The sequence below is a fragment of the Lacerta agilis genome, chromosome 8 (assembly GCF_009819535.1).
Source record: "Lacerta agilis isolate rLacAgi1 chromosome 8, rLacAgi1.pri, whole genome shotgun sequence".
Lineage (NCBI taxonomy): Eukaryota > Metazoa > Chordata > Lepidosauria > Squamata > Lacertidae > Lacerta > Lacerta agilis.
The window spans coordinates 79,083,935-79,101,823 of NC_046319.1; the positions used below are offsets into that span (position 1 = coordinate 79,083,935).

The 17,889-nt window shown below is 46.8% G+C and overlaps 1 protein-coding gene across 1 annotated transcript; it reads right to left on the reverse strand.

The window, feature by feature from the left end:
• Positions 1-1,838: 1,838 nt before the first annotated feature.
• KPTN (kaptin, actin binding protein) lies at positions 1,839-14,262 on the reverse strand. The gene is made up of 13 exons (XM_033158493.1): positions 14,066-14,262; positions 13,808-13,921; positions 13,470-13,552; positions 12,200-12,284; positions 10,821-10,875; positions 10,463-10,538; positions 10,302-10,375; positions 9,504-9,613; positions 8,835-8,948; positions 7,477-7,549; positions 5,397-5,532; positions 4,345-4,542; positions 1,839-2,308 (listed from the first exon to the last, which is right to left on the reverse strand). The coding sequence occupies exons 1-13, from the start codon at positions 14,208-14,210 to the stop codon at positions 2,168-2,170; spliced, it is 1,404 nt and encodes a 467-aa protein (XP_033014384.1). The 5' UTR covers positions 14,211-14,262; the 3' UTR covers positions 1,839-2,167.
• Between the last annotated feature and the right edge of the window lie 3,627 nt (positions 14,263-17,889).

The window sequence follows — 17,889 nt, forward strand, 5'->3', positions numbered from 1 at the left end:
GAGCGCCGGCTCGGTTTTTTCCCTTTTAGCCTGCAGGTGCCGAATTCTGCGGGGCGCCAGAAGACTAAAAGGGAAAAAACTGAGCTGACGCTCAGCGGGAGTGGCGCACGTGCCCTCACTCACTTGGAGCAGGCCCGTTCGCTCGGTGTGCTGCCTGCCGTGGCCACTGCGACACAAAGCGGCCAGCTGAGGTGGGAGGCACCGCGTCCAGGCTCCATCTCTTCATCTCTTCCCCGCCAGAGGAACTGCCCTCCAGCCACTGGGGGGCGCTGAAGGGATCTTTGCACCACGGCACCGGATATGCTTAAGACGGCCCTGTGTTTACCGTGTCCGAATGGGTTTTTGTTTTGTTTTCTTCCACTGGAGGGAATTGTTTCTTTCTTTTACTTTACTCTACCGGCAAGAATCTCCTTTCATTTCCCAACCACTTCGGGCTCCCACCCACATTGGAACGTGGTTGGTGGAAGGTTGGCCATCTTTGAATTTGGCCATTGGACCAACAAAGGGGTTCCCCATCCCTGTCGGGCAAAACCCCACAGGGAAAGGCATGCCACGTCGCTTCCCGGATCGAGAGAGACGCTGCTGCTGCTTCCCCAGCTGTGCTAAGACTCTGCAAAACACTTCCTAATTATTGCAATTCAAGATTAATCCGTGCCCTCTCTCCTGGGCCATCTGTTCATCCTCACTAACAGAACCTAGTCCCAGAAAAGATACAACACCCGGTGTTTCTCTACATGCCGAGAAGCACGTTACTCTGCTCAAGATGATGAGAAAGTTGCCGGGAATGTATAGGAAGCTTCTGTATACAGAACAAGGCCAGAGGATTAACACATTTTAGAGGCCCCAAGCACTGAGAAAATGTTTGTGCCCCCGTATGCAATTCAAAGCTTTTTAAAAAAATACTAAACTGCAAAATAATTTTTTTAAATAATTAAAAAACACCTAGATTTATTGCAACAAATGACAGGATCCGATTTCCTCGAGTTATTTTGATACATGTTAGTAGGGCGCCCCCCTTGGTTTGGGTAGGGGATTAATAAAGGGAAAACAGGAAAATGGGGAGGGCGTAGTAGCGTGTAACAGTCTTCTGATTTTTCCCATGATAACTGATTTTTCCCAGAGAACCACAGAAGGAACGAGAGGCCTTGTCCAAACTCCTGCAATGCAGGATCCTTTTTGCTCAACACAGGACTCGAACCCACAACCCTGAGATGTAGAGTCTCATGCTGTAGCAGCTGAGCTCTCTCTCAATGACGACTTACTTTTTGAAATATCAAATTCCTTTTTAACAAAACCTCGATTTCTTTGGGCTTTTGCTTAAGTCTGCCTACTGGGTAATCCGGAGTCAGACAACTGGGTCCACCACATTCAGTCTTGTTAGCTCTGACTGGCAGCGGCTTGCCAGGATTTTAAGAGGGGGCTTTTTTCTAGCCATAACTGGAAATGCCAGAGGTGGAGACTGGAAACTTCTGCATGCAAAGCAGACGCTCTACCCCTTCCCGTCCACCTCGCCTGGAGTTTCGAACACCAGCAGACTGCTTAATTGATTACCTGCGCCTAAATTATGTGAAAAGACTTCAATCTTTTTCGGAGGAGAGATTCCCCGCTATGTCTCACACAGAATGGGAACAGACCAAATGCTGGAAGGCTGGCATCGAACGCCTCTTGTCCCAGTATCAATTACAAGATCTTCAGGTGGCCATGAAGATGGATAAGAGGCACTTAAGAGACTGGTCCGATGCAGAAAGGGAACTAACCATGATTGCTTCTACCAAGAGCTCACCATGGTTCCCACTTATCAAAACGGCCTTCACCACAAACACAGAGAGCAGATCTTGCTTAGTGTACAAAATTTATTCCCTATTTATAGAGTTCTTGGTCAGGCTAGCCTCTTTGGGGAGTGGCGGGGCAGGCGGGAGAGAGATGGAATGACAACTGTTCACAAGGGAGCCTCATGCAAGAGGCTTCTTTCCTGAGGCCAAGACGCATCCAAGAAAGGTTGCTTGGGGAGGTCCTGGGTGGACTCCACATCTCCTTGCTCCTGCACCATAACCATCAAATTGGTCCTTGCTTCCTTCTGCGGTGGCCATGGCAGAACTTGGAAGGTCCTGTCCCCGCACTCCTCCCTGGTTTCTGGGCAAAGGGAACAGGCAAGAGGGCGCACCCATCACTCCTTTGGTCCTCTCCCATCACCATCCTCAGGCTTGGCGTCTTGGGGCTGTGCAGGAAGTGCCGTCTGGGCCGTCCGCCCGGCCACTTTCAACCGGAGCCGCTCTAAGAGGCACTCGGCCGTCTGCATCAGGCTGTGCTATTGGGGGCAAGGAAGATGGGGGTGGGGGAAGAAGCAAGAGGACAGGTTTTATTCCGAAGGAATTTGCTCCGTGCTCATGCCTAAGAAGAGTTTGGATTTGATATCCCGCTTTATCACTACCCGAAGGAGTCTCAAAGCGGCTGACATTCTCCTTTTCCCTTCCCCCCCCCCACAACAAACACTCTGTGAGGTGAGTGGGGCTGAGAGACTCCAAAGAAGTGCGACTGGCCCAAGGTCACCCAGCAGCTGCATGTGGAGGAGCGGGGAATCGAACCCAGTTCACCAGATTACGAGTTAACCACTGCACCACACTGGCTCTCAAGTTAAGTTCATCAGGTGCCTCAATAACGGTCCCTCGCAGTGAACACTCAGGACCGCAATACCTCAAGGACCGCCTCTTCCCATATGAACCTACCCAGACCCCGAGATCATCTTCTGAGGCCCTCCTTTGTGTGCCTCCTCCTCGAGAGGTCCAGAGGGTGGCAACACGAGAACGGTGCCTTCTCTGCAGTGGCTCCCCGTCTGTGGAATGCTCTCCCCAGGGAAGTTCACCTGGCGCTTTCATTATACACCTTTAGGTGCCAGGCAAAAACGTTCCTTTTTAACCAGGCCTTTGGTTGATTTACATCCTATGCCATTTTAAAATGTGGGGTTTGGGGGGGCTATTGGGTTGTTGTTTGTATTTTTATTAGGTATTTTGTGGTTTTATATCTTGATTTTATTCTGTGAACCGCCCTGAGACTGCTGGGTATAGGGCGGTATATAAATTCTAATAATAATAATAATAATAATAATTTCATAACGTTTCAGGGGGACACCAAAGGCAATAAACAGGAATAGAGAAGGGAATTGCCGTTGCACGATGCAATATGTGGGAAGGAGGTGAGCAAAGCCTTGAAAGGGCCCCCCGCAATTTGCCAGCCACTTGGCAACAAAAAAGGAGAAAGCTCCCAGAAGGAATCAGTGTGGTATAGTGCTTAGAGTGCTGGACTAGGAGCTGGGTTCGAATCTACACCCCAGCCATGAAGCTCACTGGGTGGCCTTGGAGTCAGTCACTGCCTCTGAGCCCAACTTTCCACACAGGGGTGTTGTAAGGGTAAAATGGGGAGCAGGAGGAGAAACGTGTATATCACCTTGAGCTCCTTGGAAAAGTGGGATATAAATGTAAAAAATAAACAAACAGGAATGATGGGCTGCAACACTTTGAGTCAGACCTACCCAGCATTCTAGAACTGGGAATTTAAAAAATAGGTTTTGTAATGTTAGGCATTGAAGAATGGGGGTGGGGGGGGGGAATATGTCAGCACATGAAGCTAAATTTTAAAATGGAAGTTTTTTTTGGGGGGGGGTGTTTCCCCACCCCACCCCACCCCCCAAAAAAAATGTGTCAGAAGCAAAAGTTCTAAGCAGATCTAACACCTGTTGATCTGGGCTTTCTGCCAACTCATTGCAGTTAAAGAATGCAAATCTGGCTGGAAGTTATTTGGGATAACTTCTCTTTAATTTACTGGGCACTTTCAGATGGTGTTTATTCTCTCTGGTTAGTGGGCAAGGCGGAAGTCATTGCCAGGGGCAGGATGAGTCCTCGGGGATATTGCAGGCCTCTTCACTGAACGTTGCCCTTTCAAATATTCGAAATACCTAACCCTCTTGCTTCCAGGAATACCAAGGGAGAAGGCTGTGCAGTCCTTATTCTGCCTACAGGGGTAGTGAAAACCAGGCCTGGGCGCTTCTTGCAGCAATATGTGAAAACGGCAAAGTGTTTTGGAGAAAAAGGAAATGAAATAAAATTCGAAAACCTGAAATGGATGTGCTACAGCAGCCTCTCTCAAACTTGGGTCTCCAGCTGTTGTTGGGACTACAACTCCCATCATTCCTTGGCACCAGGGCCCATGGTCAGGGATGATGGGAGCTGCAGTTCAAGAACATCTGGGGGACCCAAGATTGAGAAAGGCTGTGCTTAGGGCCTCTGGGGGTTGGGCTTGGTGAAAGTGCCTTGCAAAAACCCCTATGCCACCCCCCAACATACACACCTGAAGGATATGCAGCCCTTTGAGACACACCACAGCCAGTTCGCAGAGGCCGTCACAGGTGAGGTCGACATACTCCATGCACAGGAGGGGGCTGGGGAAAGTGCGCTGCCACAGCAGGTGGAACTCCCCGTCAGACGGGCTGGAGGGCTGGACTCCCGCTGTAGCATTCAGGGGCCGGTACTTGTAGCACAAAAGCTCCTAGAAGACCAAGGAAACTCTAGTTATGTTGCCCGAGATCAACCAATGAGCACTGAAGGATGCTGACAAACTGCTGTGTCCAGTTCTGGGCGCCACAATTTAAGGGGGATGTTGACAAGCTGGAAGGTGTGCAGAGGGGGGCGACCAAGATGATCAAGGGTCTGGAAACCAAGCCTGATGAGGAACGGTTGAAGGAGCTGAGTATGTTTAGCCTAGAAAAGAGGAGACTGAGAGGAGACATGATAGCCATCTTCAAATATCTCAAGGGCCGTCACATGGAAGATGGAGCAAGCTTGATTTCTCCAGCTCTGGAGCGTAGGACTCGAATCAATGGCCTCAAGTTACAAGAAAGGAAATTCCGACTAAACACCCGGAATAATTTTCTGATGGTAACTGCTGTTTGACAGTGAAACAGACTCCTTCAGAAGGTGGTGTATTCTCCTTCACTAGAGGCTTTTAAACCGAGGTTGGAAGGCCATTGGTCAGGGATTCTTTAGTGGAGATTCCTGCACTGCACAGGGTTGGACTAGATGACACTTGGGGGTCCCTTCCAATTTTACATTTTACATTTTTTGTGCAGGGTTTTTAAAGCTGTCAAGAGTCTGGCCTGCAGGTGGCAGTCTTAGCTATCATTTGCTATTTTCATATTTTTGTTTCATGGGTTCCTTTGTAGTAACAGCCCCTGGCGAGGAACGGCGGGGCACGGTTTAGGTTTAAAACACATAAATAAACATAAACAAAAACTTATGGAGGATGCCAGATTGGAGAAGGCTGCCCAGTAAGAGCACCCCACAACCCTAAACCCATCCAGGCCAACATGGTGGGTGAAGGCAGATCTCTCACTCACTGCTGACCTGCCCATAGGTGCCAAGCAGGATCTCTGGTTCACGGTCAAAGTTGACGTCAGTCACGAGGGCACACAGGACGCTGTCGTACTGATCACTCAAGGGAAGGACCAGCTGGTCGTCCAGGCCTCTCTGCAGCACATTCCTGGAAGGGGGGAAGGAATAAACAACAACAACAACAACAACAACAACAACAAATAATAATAATAATAATAATAATAATAATAATAATAATAATAATTTTATTATTTATACCCAGCCCATCTGGCTGGGTTTCCCCATTGGGTGGTATTCAACCAAGTTTTACTTAGATCAGAACACGCTGAAATTCATGACCACAGCCAAGTCAGGTCCATTAACTTCAATAGGCCTACACTGAGTAAAACATAGCTGAATACCACCCACTACCATATATGAATAACGAGGCAACAGATGCCGATGACCTGATCAAGAGAAGTAATAGTAATAGTACAGTTCAATAGTACAATTCAAAGTGTTGGTGCTGAACTTTAAAGCCCTAAACGGCCTCAAAGCCCCAGTAGACATGAAGGAGCGTCTCCAACCCCATTGTCCAGCCCGGACACTGAGGTCCAGCGCCGAGGGCCTTCTGATGGTTCCCTCACTGCAAGAAGCAAAGCTACAGGGAACCAGGCAGAGGGCCTTCTCAGTAGTGGCGCCCGCCCTGTGGAACGCCCTCCCATCAGATGTCAAGGAAATTAGCAGCTGTCCTATTTTTAAAAGACATCTGAAGGCAGCCCTGTTTAGGGAAGTTTTTAATATTTAATGCTGTATTGTTTTTAACACTTGATTGGGAGCCGCCCAGAGTGGCTGGGGAAACTCAGCCAGATGGGCGGGGTATAAATAATAAATTGTTGTTGTTGTTTTTGTTGTTGTTGTTATACCACTCTATTGTGCCTGGGTCAGCCTACATCTGGAGTACTGCTTCCAGTTGTGGGTAGCAGATTTTAAAAAGGATATTGACAAGCAGGAAAGTGTGCAGAGGAGAGTTGATGGAGTTGGGCATGTTTAGCCTGGAAAAGAAAAGACTGAGAAGAGATAGGGTAGCCATCTTCAAAGATCTAAAAAGATGGAACAAGCCTGTTTTCTCCTGCTCTGGAGGGTAGGAACTGAAACAATGGCTTCAAGTTACAAAAAGGAAATTCCAGCTAAAAATGAGGATGAACTTTCTGATGGCAAAAGCTGTTCTGATGGCAAAAGCAGAGGTTGGATGGCCGTCTGTCATGGATGATTAGCTGAGGTTTCTGCATTTCGGGGGGTTGGACTGGATGACCCTCAGGGTCCCTTCCTACTCTACGATTCTATGAACATCAGAAGAGCCTGCTGGATCAGGCCAACGGCCCGTCTAATCCAGCATCCAGTTCTCACAGTGGGCAACCGGATCCCTGTGGGAAGCCCAAAGGCAGGAGCTGGGAACAATTGCAACTGGCATTTAGAAGTGTTACTGCCTCCAATCATGGAAGCAGAGCACAGCCATCGTGCCTGGTATTTCATTTCATTTTTGTTTACTTATTAAGTTTGTACACCGCTGTTCAAGAAGGCTGATCGCCGAAGAGTTGATGCTTTTGAATTATGGTGCTGGAGGAGACTCTTGAGAGTCCCATGGACTGCAAGAAGATCAAACCTATCCATTCTGAAGGAAATCAGCCCTGAGTGCTCACTGGAAGGACAGATTCTGAAGCTGAGGCTCTAATAAATACTTTGGCCACCTCATGAGAAGAGAAGACTCCCTGGAAAAGACCCTGGTGTTGGGAAAGATGGAGGGCACAAGGAGAAGGGGACGACAGGGGACGAGATGGTTGGACAGTGTTCTCGAAGCTACCAACATGAGTCTGACCAAACTGCGGGAGGCAGTGGAAGACAGGAGTGCCTGGCGCGCTGTGGTCCATGGGGTCACGAAGAGTCAGACACGACTAAACAACAACACTGCTATTCATTTGAAGATCTCGGGGCAGTTCGCAGCATAAAAACACAGAATAAAAACACAAAAGCACCGATAGCCTTATCCTCCATGGGGCAAAGGGTGGACTGTGTGACTTGATAAGCCGCCTCCTCTTCCGCCTCCACTCACCTGTAGACAACAGACAGTTCCAGAGTGCTGGTGACTAGGACACTGTAGCTCTGAGCCTGGGGGCCAGCATTACCTGCAGGAGAAGATACAAGGTTTAAGACACACACAGAGAAGAAACCCACACCAGAGAAAGAACAGAACTACCTGCACAGTTCCCAAATGCTGTTGAGCCTCAAGCGAAACAGCCTTTCATCCTACACATCAGCCATGCCATGGGCTGGATACATGCAGAAGAATGCCCTGGAGTTACCAGCTGGGGAACCCCCAGGGGAAGAAGAACTCAGAGCCTGGGGAGCGTTGGTGGGACAACAATGAGTAGTCAGAGGGAGACGACTGGGAGGAGGTGGTGGTGTCGGAAGCTGAAGAGGCAACAGGGTTTAGTGAGCAGGAAGAGGCTGTGGCAGAGAGCAGTTCAGAGGCAGGAGAGGTGGGGGGCCAGGAGACAAGAGATGAGGCAGGCTGCAACCAGGTCCCCTCCCCGCGGGGCTCCCAGAACCAGAAGAGGTATGAAGAGGGCGGAACAGAGGCAGCCACGCCGACAAAGTCTCAGGTTGCTTGGGAAGAACCCGAGCAAGGAAGAAGCTTAGGCAACTGTGGGAAGACAGGGACCTTCAGTCCTCGCAACTGCCTCATTGGGACAAGATCTAATGGGAAGAGTTGCTGTGTTCCCTAGGCCTGGCCTCCTGAGCTGCTTCTTTCTTTGAATAAAGAGTTAACTTCACCGATGCTGTGTGAGTTATTACTGACCTGCTCTTCCAACTATTCAAACACTATTATCGGATAGCAATGATAAAATCACTTCAATAGTGGCCGAATTTTTAAGCTCAGTCCATGCAGAAAGATTAAGCCATCTCAAAGAGGATTAGGGGGTCTTAATTAAATAGTAATGCGGAACTGATATATTTTTATATCATTTAGATCAACTGATGTTTTAACTAAGGTTTGTTATGAGAAATTTGAAGTTATTTTTTATGGATTAGTAGTGAATTTTGGCGCTTTAATTAATTAAGATTTAATTTAACTAAGATTTAATTAATACAAGCCTTACTTTGTTGAGTTTATATCTTATATATATTTATACACAATGTCTGTTGTGAAATCGTCTGGTCTGTTATGCCTAATAAAGGTTATTGAATTGAATACTGACCTGCTCCTGGCACCCGCTCCTGACAGCCATCCACAAGCTGGTGCCCTCCGGATACTGGCAGACGTCAACTCCCATCACCCCGCAGAGGAAATGATCAGGGATGATGGGAGTTGGGACTCCACCATTTGCCCGGAGGGCACCAGCTTGGGAAAGGCTGCCTTATCTCCACCTGAGGTTGCAGAGCGGCCCATGGCCTCCTCTTGTTTCTTACCATTTGAAGCCACGGTTCCTGGGGAGTCACCTGGACGGCAGGAAGTTGGCAGAGCAAACACCAGGACTTTGGAGATTGGACCGTCTTGCTGGATGTTCCAGCTCTGCAGCACCACTTTGGGCAGAGGGAAAGAAGGGGCGGAGGGGACAGTCAGCCAACACCACAATGGCTGAGCCTTCAAGAAGGGTGCTGCTAGGAATATTTATATGCCACTTACCCCCCAAGATGGCGGCTAAGCAGTTTACAAGTATAAAATCAATTATAATATATATACATTTTATTTTTTAAAGTTCCATAGAAACAGCTGTAATTAAAATTTACAATAAAACAAACCAGTGACAAAGCACAGCACTTAAAGACAATTAAATAGATCAGGAAAGTTCACATTCAAGGAAATGCCTGCTTAAACAGAGCCGGTGGAATGCCAATAGTGATAAGGGCTTCTCATATGGGGTCTTTCAATTTCACCCTTTGCCAACCTGGAGCCCTCCAGCTGTTTCGGTCTACAGCTCCCATCAGCTCCTGCATGCTGGCTGTCAAAGGCTGGTCTGCCAAGTGCCGAAGCCTGGGACATTTGCACAGCCAGATCCCTCCCTCCAAAAAGATTCCACAACGAGCAGAGAAACTTGTCAACCTCCTTTTAAAACATCACAAATAAAGGAAACTTACCTCGACTGGCTGGTTCAACTTGGGCGACTCGGATGTAGCCGCTCTGGCAACCAAAGGCCGTGATCCGTTGCCCTGAGTTTGGAATGTTGTACACATCTAACCAGAGGACGCTGCAAGGAAGAGAGAAGGGCAATGATCAATGAAGTGGATGGTCTCCTGGGCAAAACAGAGGTCAGAGAGAATGAAGGATTAATGGGGGGATGCAGAGTCCGCCCCTTGAGGCAAGGAGTGCAACTGATCTCTACTCACAAATAGCCCCACTGAAACTTATGTACTTAATTCCAGTTACAGGTAGGTAGCCGTGTTGGTCTGCCATAGTCGAAACAAAATAAAAAATAAAAAAATTCCTTCCAGTAGCACCTTAGAGACCAACTAAGTTTGTTATTGGTATGAGCTTTCGTGTGCATTCTGAAGAAGTGTGCATGCACACGAAAGCTCATACCAAGAACAAACTTAGTTGGTCTCTAAGGTGCTACTGGAAGGAATTTTTTTATTTTTTATTTTGTTTCGATTATGTACTTAAGTTAGTCATGCCCGTTAATTTCTAAGTGTCTTCTCCAAGTATGACCAAGGTTGGATGCAAGCCTCGGCACCTAAAACCTAGTGCACAGTTTTGCTTTTCCCCTCTTCCCTCCCCATACCTTCTCCTTTTGTGCTGTGTTCTTTAGGTTACAAGGAGGAGAGGCTGGGCCTTAGTCTCAGAGCTTCCGTAAGCCTCCCTCCTGCATGCGCACACATACAGTAGTACCCATACCCCCTCTCCCTCTCTCGTTTTTAATAGCAAACCAGTCTTCCTACTTGCTTGGCAGCTCCTTGAGTTCAGGAAAGAGGTTCTCCACCGGCTGCTCCTCAAACTGGTGCAGCTCTTCATTCTACAGAGGAGAGGAGCAACGCAGTCACATCAGGGCGCCTCCAACTCAACGGGTAAACCAAATCTTGCCTTCATCTGGTGGCCTCACCTCTTTGTATAAGTGGATAGCGGGGTCATTGCCACTCAAAAGGAACACCGTCTCCGGCTGGTCAGCAACCTGGACTCTGCAACGAGAGAAGTAGCGTTTTCTTTTCTTTTTAAAGAGCTTTGTATGAATGTCCCCGAAATATTTATTTTTAAATTTATTTAGAGTATTTGTATCCAGCTCTTCAGCCAAAAGGGCCCCCAGAGGGGCTTGCAAACAAACAGTTAGGATAGGGCAGTCTTTGGCCACAGGTTAGCGGGGGATAGGTGGAAGGACACAAAAGGAAAAAGGAACAGGGAAGAGGGATTTTGTTTTACCGGGCTTTTACAGAGAGATGAGAAAGGGCGAGTGGCATACATACTCTGCATGGTACAGTTGGAATGGGGTAAACTGCAGTTCCAGGTTCAAGCAGCTCTCTGGATAGAAAGAAAAATACTCCCTGAAAACAAGAAAGCACGCCCAGTTTCCATAGCTGGGGAGGGGGGGGAAGATAATATACATCAACCTTCTCTGGATCATGAGCATACCCCAGGGGAAGTGCAGTCGTACCTTGGAAGCCAAACGCCTTGGCTCCCGAACAAATCGGCTCTCCAACGATCGAAATCCGGAAGTGAGTGTTCCTGTTTTGAAATGATTTTCGGAAGCCAAACGTCTGCCGCAGCTTCCAACTGGCTGCAGGACACTCCTGCAGCCAATCCGAAGCCGTGCTTTGGTTTTCGAACGGTTCCGGGAGTCGAATGGACTCCTGGAACGCATTCTGTTTGAAAACCAAGGTGCCACTGTATCATCACCAAAATGAAAAGGAAGTTGTAGCTCTCAAGGGTCTGATATTACCCAATTTGGAATTCTGAGCAATTGCGTTTTTAAGAGCTTAAGGTGCTAGTCCACTGGGTGGTGGCTTCAGGAGTCTTCCCTGTTGAAAATGCGAACACGCCATGTATGCTGGGCTTGGCATAATAATAATAATAATAATAATAATAATAATAATAATAATAATAATAATAATAATAATAATAATTTATTTATACCCCACCCTTCCCCGCCAAACCAGGCTCAAGGCGGCTAACACCAATAAAATCACAACAAAAACATAAAACAATTCATTAAAATACAATTTAAAATTTAATTTAGACTGCAGCCTCATTTTAAGTAGCCCACCAATCACACCAAAAGAATGAAACATCAGGGTTAAACTGAAACCAACCCAAAGGAAAGGTGGAACAGCTCCATCTTGCAGGCCCTGCGGAAAGATGCCAAATCCCGCAGGGCCCTGGTCTCTTGTGATAGACCGTTCCACCAAGTCGGGGCCAGTACTGAGAAGGCCCCGGCCCTAGTTGAAGCGAACCTAGCATCCTTGTGGCTCGGGAACTCCAAAAAAGTTATTATTTGAGGACCTTAAGGTCCTACCCGGCACATACCAGGAGAGGCGATCCCTTAGGTACGAGGGTCCTAAGCCACATAACTAACTAGAATACCTAACGGCTTTTAACTTCCAACTCCCAACACCCTGAACATGGTAGCAGATACTACTGCTTCGCTAGAAAATCCATGTTTCGTGCCAAATTCTGCACTTTGACTCCTACATCTGTGAAGGTTTTCTAAGCAGTTTTGATATATTTTGCTTCCAGGAAATGGGTCTTCAAAGATTAATAGCCAACAGGGAGATAACAGAAGAGACTGGAGGGAACTTGGGGCACCGATTTCAGGGTTAGGTGGCAAAAACAGATACTGAAGGCTTACGTGCGATAGAATCTAAGTTGTACTCAGAGCCTGGTTCATAGTCGCAGTAAATGTTAAGGAAGGGGCTGGCTTTGTCGCCGGAATCCTGCGGAGATGGGAAGAGAAACAGGCAAAGCTGCAAGTTCATTTCACATCAAGAAGACTTTGCAGTACACATAATCACTTAAAGATGAGTTCTACTGGAATAAACCTAAGTTCTATCTGGTCTTCCTTTTTCATGCCAAGGAAGTTTGCCATGGGGCTTAATACAGTAATAAGCTATGTTATGTTCTCATTTACCAACAAACTGCTTTTTGCCCCAGGTGCCCCGAAAGCAGAAAGCAGATACAAAAAATACAAAATACAAAAAATATATAAAATGAAAGTACAATAAATTGTTGTTGTTCAGACGACATAGTGATTTTCAAGCAGCTCTCGTTTATTCTCAGGCTGGAACAGAAGTGAGCTGAAGGGCTCAGCAGCCTGCTTATATAGAACTCAGCTACAAGCAACAGTAACAACTTTCTGTAGTTACCCAATCCCTGAACGTCACTTTCAATCCCTCATTTGCATGTGAGGACCTGAATGAAAACTGCAGCAGAATGAACTATATACACACACCCCTAGTGGCCTAGGGCAGTGTTTTTCAACCTTTTTTGGGCAAAGGCACACTTGTTTCATGAAAAAAATCACGAGGCACACCACCATTAGAAAATGTTAAAAAAATTAACTCTGTGCCTATATTGACTATATATAAAGTAATTCTCTTGAATTTTTCAATTTTTCCCACGGCACACCAGGCAACATCTCGCGGCACACTAGTGTGCCGCGGAACAGTGGTTGAAAAACACTGGCCTAGGGTAAGAACTTCAATACATAACAATAATAATAATAAATTTTATTTATACCCTGCCCTCCCCGGCCAAGACTGGGCTCCGAGCGGCTAACATCAGGTATAAAAACAATTGATTAAAATACAACTTAAAAACAGGATTGAAATACAACTTAAAATGCAGCCTCATTTCAGTGGAAGCCCAGAATCAAAACTGTTTGGGGGGAGAAAAACGTCCAATCTTCACCAGTCCAATCTTCACCAAGGCCAACTATACGGACTGGTCCTACGTGGGCCAGAAAAAAAAGCCAGGGAAGTCCCCAAATAGGGGTTCCATCACAAAAGGAAAAGGAAAGAGGGGGAGGTGACGCAAACCACCTCCGTATACAGTATTAGGTCTCCACCTTTCAAAAGCACTGCTTGTGCATCATTTCACAAAGGGGTGAAAGCCACACATACCTTAATAAAGGTGATCCCCACCACCAAACCCCTTTTGGGAGGTGATTTGTTGAAAGTGTCAATGGAGGCGATCTCGGCATCAACTGAGAAGGAAAGAGACACACAAGGAGACCCCATGGGCTGAGGGAGAGCAGCTCCCTGCAGTTAGCATCCAACAAAGATCACACAAGAAGATAGGGAAATGAAGGAAATGCTGAACTGAGAGATTTCCTCGCGTGGGTGGGTGGGTGTTGGGGGGGATGGCAGCAGAGGAAGAGCAGGAACCTGGCTCACCCGGTCCCTCATTCCAACCCACAGACTGCTCTCCCCCCCCCCACTGAGCACACCTGCCCCATTACCTGGGATATAGGTGAACTGCAGCTCCCTGGCCACGGGGCGCAGCTTCTGCCTCAGGTCTTGGTAGCGGAAATAAATCACTTTCCCCTTGAGGGTGGCAGCCAGGAGCCCCCCAGGGCCGTCCCCGCACCCCCCGGGGGCAGTGGGCACGGGGACCCCCAGGCCCGCCCCAGGCCCAACTTCGGAGCGCCACTGAGCTTTGGAGACCCCCAGGGTCTGCCCTGGACCCTCGGAGACCCCCACCTCCTCCTGCCCCAGCCCCGCCCCCGAGAAATCCTCCTGCCCCTGGCCCCGCCCGCCCCCGCGGGCCGCCCCGGGCAGCGCGGCCAGCCCGTAGATGTTGCTCTGGGAGGAGAAGCGGGTGAAGCTGTCCTCCGAAAACGGGCATTCACGGGAGGGATCCATTCCGGCACAGGCACCGCTACGGGCAGCCCGGTCCTCCCTTCCCCACCATTACTGGAGACGGTATTTAAAAAAGGGGTAGGGGGCCTTCCGAAGGTGACGTCGCCGGGCCGGGAGGCGTCGCGGACGTGTGACGCACGCCCGATTCAAATATGGCCTCTTTAGGCTCCTTCCCGTTGCCGGGCGCCATTATCATTATCATCAACATAGGGCGGTTTGCAACATAAAAAACACAAAATTCAATACTCAATACTGTAATATCCCCATCGCCAACGCGTATGGACGTCGCAGTCTGCAACTTGCGGGGACGACGTTTAAGGGTGGCATTTTAAAATAACAATATACAACTTTTAAAAATTAAATCAAAAGCAAGGAAAAGAGGTGACACCACCAAGCATAGCTTTAACAGGTTAAAAAGAATTTTAGGAGCTTGTCTAGAGTCACCACGCCCCAAGTGAGAGAAAACAAAAATATGTGCTTACCAATAAATATATTTAAAATAAAGTGGGTTGCAGAGTGTTATATTAGATGACCCTTTGGGAATTTTACACAGCCTGACATCTTCATGGGGTTATTGCTAAAGCTGTAATCTGCAAGTGTTTAATTGGCACAATCGCTTCATGCCTTTATTGAAGATTAAATGATTATTATTTATTGAATTTATATACCGCCCTGTACCTGGAGATCTCAGGGCGGTTCACACAATAAAAGGTGCCCTCTAATTATAGTTAAATAGTGGGGCCAAAGGGCACCAGAAAAAAACTAGAGATTGGAAATGACATCTCTTAGTGATTTGCTCCAAATGGTAGTTTTTGAACAGGTGACAAAGCAGGAAAGTAACGCACTTCCATGTGCACCAAGCCTTGACCGTAAGCGCTAGCATTCCTCTTCTTATCACTGCATGAAAAGGAGACTCTTTCTATGAGCTTCTATTAGCAAATGCAAAGCTATAACCAATTGTGTATTGATCCATGCAATTAACCTAATCTCCTTTTCCTTTTTCTTCACATTGTCCATTAGAGGGCATTTTCTTTCTCTGAAGCCCCATCTCCACTATACAGTACATTTAAAGCAGCATTGTGCCACTGTCACCACTTCCTGGAAACTGTCGTTGGTGAAGCGTGCTGAGAGTTGGCATGAGACCCCTGATGCCTTCCCAGAGCTACAATTCCCAGAGTAGAGAGATTGTTAAACCACTCTTGGAATTGTAGGCGCCTGAGGGGAATAGGAGGCTCAGAGCTACTCTAGGCACAAACAGTGCTTAGGATCCTTTTGGAGGAAAGCCACAACTGTTTTAAGTTGTATGGTACTGCTTTTAAATGTATAGAGATGGGGCCCAATATTTTTGTAGCTTTTCTTCCAAAATATAAAATCCACAGACAATGCCTTTCGGCTGAAATGCATGTCCTTTAAACCTATAGCATTGCTGAATCTGGGGCTTGTTTCTTTTTCTCTTTCCTCTCCCCCCCCCCCACACCCCGTGCTTTTATATTGTGATGTGTTACAAGTGCTCCTTGTTGCAATATTCCACATTCCCAGAAATATCCCCAATATTTAAAGAGATGGTCCATTCCTTCTCATAATTAGTCAGATTTATTAAAGACTTAATGCTTGAAGAACTGCATTCTTTCGCCAGGCTACTGAAAACGGCACCTTGGATATTTACAATGCATGATGTTTGCATTTTATTTCCCTCAAAAGCCAGTTAAGCAAGTCATACTGTGTACCTGTATAGTTTAAGCTCATTGACAGAGTCCTAGAAAATATGGGGCTTTGTAAAATTTTACACACACACACACACACACACACACACACACAGGCTTCCAGTCATGTTACCCAGCTGGTATTGTACACAAGTGGGAGGGCAGCATAACAGCAGTAACATGAAAATATAACTAAACTCTAGCCCAAGTGATCATGGAACGTTGCATCACTTAGGAGAGAATGAGATGATCATTTGCTGCAATCTACTGCACAAGTAGAGGCTTCACCATCTCCAGTGGAAAGCAGATCACATCAACTCCCTAAGCGAGGGCTTGGGTACTTGTGCTTCACTCCAGGTCTAACTAGTTCCAACTCCCATGAGTCCCAGCCAGCATGGTCAATGATCAGGGATGTTGGTGAGGGTTGGGCAGCCAAACCACAAATGCATGTTTTGCTCAACAAGCACAGGGCTGGCACACAAGAGCTCTTAAACTTCCTAGTAACTTTGAAGTATTTTTCTGCACACTACTTGGCTGTATTTGCTGTCAGCACTGAAATGTATGTAAACCTTTTTGTTTGTTTCTCTTACAAAAAAAAATTGTGGTTCATTCTCTGCAATGGGGGTGAAGAGGGGGAGGTCAGCAGACCATAAATAAAAAGGAATGAAAAAGCACAACTGCCTAATTCCTAAGCTTTAGTAAACTGCAAAAAACATTTAAGTGTTTTACTCTGCTGAAAGACCTTAGTTACATGGGATAGGTGGTTAAAATATAATCTAGAGATTTAATCCTCAATCCCATCTCCCACATAGTCCAGTATCATCTGGAGGGCCAGATGTTCCCTGTTCCCCAACCCTGCCATAAACAAATGTGCTTCATGTGCGGATATCTGGTACGTTGGCTAAGACCCTACCTGCCTGCACGCTTTCTCACCAGAGTGAGACATTCACCGGTTATCTCCCACTTGCACTACTGCAAGGGGTTACTTTTGAATGTGACTCAGAAAATACAATTAATCCAGAATGTGGCAGCTAAACTGGTGCCTGGGAGCAGCCGCTGAGACCATATAACACCAGTCCTGAAAGACCTACATTGGCTCCCAGTACATGTCCAAGCACAATAATTTCAGCCTTCAGAATGGGACACAGAAATGTGAGAATGAGATTTGCTAACTTTGATGCATATTGACAAGTCTAATGAATTTTTAGGGAAAGTGCAGGGGAAGTACTAGTGAGTAAGGTTCATTGTACTAAAATTATTTCCAGTAGCACCTTAGAGACCAACTGAGTTTGTTCTAGGTATCTGAAGAAGTGTGCATGCACACGAAAGTTCATACCTAGAACAAACTCAGTTGGTCTCTAAGGTGCTACTGGAAAGAATTTTTGATTTTGTTTTGACTATGGCAGACCAACACGGCTACCCACCTGTAACTGGTTCATTGTACTGCATTTTTAAAAAAGCAGAATTATGCAAGCTAACACAAATCAGCACAACTCTGCTTTTACGGGCACTGCGTCTCCGTCTCCCCCATCTTTTAAAGGTGCAGAATACATACCACACTCAAACCTGCAAAGCAGCACTGCTCAAAACAGGGTGAGAAGCTGCAGGTCAAGTTCACCCAAACATACCTGCTCCTGTTCCAAATCCATCACAGGAAAAAAGTTTGAAGACTGAACACACATATGCACAGCCAGATTCAAGCATATAATTGTGTTTTTTTTTTATAGACAGAATCACAGCCAGTGCTCAGAAATAGAAATCACAACTTAGAAGGGTTGACAGGAAGGTTGCAGAATTAGTCCTGAAACACTGATGGGAACGAACAGCATGGAGAGCGTAGGCCTGAAAACATGCACATCACTTAACGAGAAGAAGCAGGAACTTTAGATAGAGAGGCTATTGTTAGACAAAGATTACTATAGTTTGGTTTTCCACCCATGCAGATTTTATTACTCGTCGTTTGCTGTGTGCAAGTTATT